The sequence below is a fragment of the Haliaeetus leucocephalus genome, unplaced genomic scaffold (genome assembly GCF_000737465.1).
Source record: "Haliaeetus leucocephalus isolate CR32 unplaced genomic scaffold, Haliaeetus_leucocephalus-4.0 Scaffold517, whole genome shotgun sequence".
NCBI lineage: Eukaryota > Metazoa > Chordata > Aves > Accipitriformes > Accipitridae > Haliaeetus > Haliaeetus leucocephalus.
This window is the reverse complement of record NW_010972953.1, coordinates 3,264,784-3,265,087: the sequence shown is the minus strand read 5'-3', so window position 1 is coordinate 3,265,087 and position 304 is coordinate 3,264,784. Positions and strand designations below refer to the sequence as shown.

The 304-nt window shown below is 70.7% G+C and overlaps 1 protein-coding gene across 1 annotated transcript in view; it reads right to left on the bottom strand.

Annotated features, from left to right (window-relative positions):
* LOC104837291 (bone morphogenetic protein 8A-like) overlaps window positions 1-302 on the bottom strand; it is a gene marked incomplete at its 5' end in the record, with an annotated part of 11,649 nt that extends 11,347 nt beyond the window's left edge. Inside the window, one exon of the mRNA XM_010576336.1 lies at window positions 206-302. Coding sequence (XP_010574638.1) covers window positions 206-302 — 97 coding nt within the window. The remainder of the gene's footprint in view (window positions 1-205) is intronic.
* Window positions 303-304: the final 2 nt, after the last annotated feature.

Here is a 304-nt window from a genome sequence, read left to right as displayed (position 1 = left end):
CCCCCCCGGTCCGTCCGTGCTCCCCGGTCCCTCCGCTCCTTCCCAAGCCGCCCGGCTCCTGTCCGTACACCCTCCCCCGTGCCTCCGCGGGCTCCGGTCCCTCCGGTACGCCCCGGTTTGCTCCGGTGTCCCCCCCCTTTCTCCCGTCTCCCCGGTTCTACCAAAGCCCCCTGGAACCTGCCCGCAGTCCCGGTCCCCCGCTCACCCAGATTGACGAGACTGACGACGGTATCGGCTCGGCTGACGACTCTACCGGGCGGGGGGCTTTGGGTGCTAAGCCCGGTAAGCACCCTCCGCGATACCA